We start from the raw sequence: 2,780 nt of genomic DNA on the forward strand, positions 1-2,780 counted from the left end.
GCCGCCGGCGGGCGCAAAGGCGGGGCCCAGGCAGGCGGGTGTGCTGGCAGGAAGCCTTGGGAACAGCGGGCTCTGTCCCCAAGTGCCACCGGCCATCACAAGCCCGTCAGCGCCCCAGGGAGAGGGGCTTTGCCCCCGCCTTTGCCCCCGTGCTGCACAGCAAACATGGGGCTTCCCAGGCTCCAGGCCTCCCGGAGCAAGAGCGGGTCCCGCGGGGAGGAGAGAAGACACTCACCTTTGGGAGCCATGGGGCCAGGCTCTCCCTGCAAGGAAGGCGACAGAGCATTGACTTGGGGCGCAGTCATTCTGCAGGTAGCGGCAGCAGAATCCGTGCCCCTTCTCCACCCCGCAGCCAAGACAGTGATGGGGAAACAGCCACGTTTCCCACGGGAGCCCCGCTTGCTCTGCCTGCCCTGTGCCTCGGGGACTCTCCCGTCAGCCCCTGCTCCACCTGCAAGGCCCCACCACGGCGCCGCACCCAGACAGGGGGCACAGGAGGGAGGGACAGGGCTGCCAGACCACCCGAGGCCCCCGTTCCCGCCATCAGCCCCTCTGCTCCAGACTGCCTGCCATCCCTCGGCCAGCTGGCCACCGCATGGAGGGTCCTTGTCACCTCCATGTCCAGCGGTCACAGCGGTCTGTTGGAGAGGGAGACCCGCAGCGACACAGCGTAACGCTGGGGGGGTCTCGGGAAGCAGAAAATGGGCTGGTGTCCCCTTGGAGGAGTGGTCGGGGGGCACCCAGCCCCAGGCAGCGACCCCAGACTCCTACCTGGAACCATATGGTCCTGCCGTTGCGGTCACGCAGGGAGCTCATGCCGGGCACCAAGTAACACTGCAGCCAGTTCTTGAAAGCGGCGTAGTTATCCGAGTGATCTGGGTCAACGAGGTTTTTCTCTGGGAAGGGAGAGAGAGAAAGGACAGAAGTAGAGAGGAAGCGGTGACCATGGTGTCGGGGTGCCCTCCCAAGCCTCCCGCTGCTGGGAACGCAAAGCCCAGGCCTCCTCGCCAGTCCCAGCTGTCCCTGTTCCCCAGCTCCCCGTCCTGTCGCCTCACCCGCCGCGATGACCTCCATGGGCACGGTGTGGCACAGCTCCAGGAGATCCGGGTTCTGCCGCATCAGCTTCAGCTTTTTGCTCAGCGTCAGGGAAGGATTCTGCAGGGGTGGAGAAGGGGAGGGAGGTCACCTGCCAAGCCGCCCCAGCCTCGCCGGGGGTCTCTCCTCCCCACCACCAGCCAAATTCCCCATCTCCTCTCGCCCTCCCGAGGATGAGCTGCCACGCTCCCCACCACCTGCCAGCCCTGAGCTCACCCCCTTGTAGGCTTCCAACTGCACATTAGCATGTTCCCCCCCCAGCTACAATGACATGAAAGAGGGCTAGCACACGGGAACATCAGCGCTTTGTAAAAACAGCCCTCAAGTCACATGTTTTATTCTCAGCCTCCTTTAAAATAGCCACCTCCTCTCCCCCGAGGCTGCGAGATCGGCCGGTGGGCTCTGCTGCAGCCTTCCCCAGAGATTTTAAGCTTGCGAGGTGTTTGTTTCCTTCGCCCCTTCCTCTTCACCCGCCCCAAATGTACCCGGAGACTTCCTGACGGCAGAAGCCGGGTGCCAGCGGGCACCAGTGCAGCATGCAGGCATGTGCCGGGGGAGCTGTCACAGCTCGTCAGCCCTGCCACGTGTGAACGAACGCCGCACACGTGAGGTTACAGAAGTGCTGCGCCCCATTTGCCGCTCCGTTGGAGGGGCGGACGTGCTCAGACAGGGGTGTTTATGGCAAAGGACAGTAACGTGCTTGAGGAGAAAGATCCCACGCAGCAAGCGTTATAGTTGTGAGGGAAAAATGCCTGCCGTCGGGTTGGGAAAGACTCAGAGCAGCAAATACCTCCCGACAGCGGTGTGGACAGAGGCTGTGCGAGCTCTGCAAGGGCCTCGTGACAATGATGTTCTGCCCCATCAGAGCGAGGAACCAAACACGAACTGAAACTGGTCCCAAACCCTGAGCTGGAACAAGCCCGAAACAGCAGACCTGAACCAAAGCTTCGTGCCCAGCTAAGCCCAAAGCAGAGCCAGAGCAAGGCAGCCAGCTGAGCCCCGACTGGGGGCTGGAAGCAAACCGAACCGCCTCCACCGCTGCTGAGCCCAAACCCGAATCAGGACCGCCTCTCAGCTCAGTCCGGCTCCCTGCACGGAAGGCAAGAGGCGCCGGGGCCCCCGGGGAGCTGCCGAGACATCCCGCAGGGCCACAGGCAAACAAATCCCTGGTGTGGCGCCTGTCTGGAAACCTGCCCCTTTCTGAGCCTGCGAGAGCACCTGGTATTCCCCACCTTCTTCCTCCTCGCCTGCTCCTGATCCTTCAAGGCCTCCAGCACGGTCCGAGCCTTTTCGAAGGGAGGGACCTTCAACCTGAGAGAGTCCATCCGTTACACACGAGCCTGAACTCTCGGTTCTGGCACTTGCCCGTGTCTACCAGGTGAGGCGGCCCAGCCGGCTTAGCCGAGGAGCCGTCAAGCTCTGGCAAACTCTTGGAGACCAAACCTCCATGGCAGGTCAGCGGGTGCTCAACCCACCTTACCTGTACAGGATCTCCGCGCGGAGGTAATTCCCAATTCCATTGAAAAACTTCTGGTTTAAGAGGGCCTCGCAGATGGGCTTGTCAAAAGCCTTGTCATCCAGGTTCTTCAGCACGTTCTCCCTGCGACAGAGCACGGGGCATCGGGCCGGCTCACCCGGGCACGGCCGTTTTACTGCCGTGCAGTAAAAGCAGCCGAACCAAAGCC

The 2,780-nt window shown here is 62.5% G+C and overlaps 1 protein-coding gene across 1 annotated transcript in view; it reads right to left on the reverse strand.

Annotated features, from left to right (window-relative positions):
* Positions 1-2,780, reverse strand: part of LOC103922049 — a 12,841-nt gene that overhangs the window by 1,258 nt on the left and 8,803 nt on the right. Inside the window, exons 5-9 of the mRNA XM_009330120.1 lie at positions 2,576-2,695; positions 2,328-2,406; positions 1,056-1,155; positions 772-896; positions 236-263 (exon numbers count right to left, since the gene is read on the reverse strand). Of these exons, the coding sequence (XP_009328395.1) occupies positions 236-263; positions 772-896; positions 1,056-1,155; positions 2,328-2,406; positions 2,576-2,695 (452 nt within the window). The remainder of the gene's footprint in view (positions 1-235; positions 264-771; positions 897-1,055; positions 1,156-2,327; positions 2,407-2,575; positions 2,696-2,780) is intronic.

This window comes from Pygoscelis adeliae, unplaced genomic scaffold, assembly GCF_000699105.1.
Source record: "Pygoscelis adeliae isolate BGI_AS28 unplaced genomic scaffold, ASM69910v1 Scaffold298, whole genome shotgun sequence".
NCBI lineage: Eukaryota > Metazoa > Chordata > Aves > Sphenisciformes > Spheniscidae > Pygoscelis > Pygoscelis adeliae.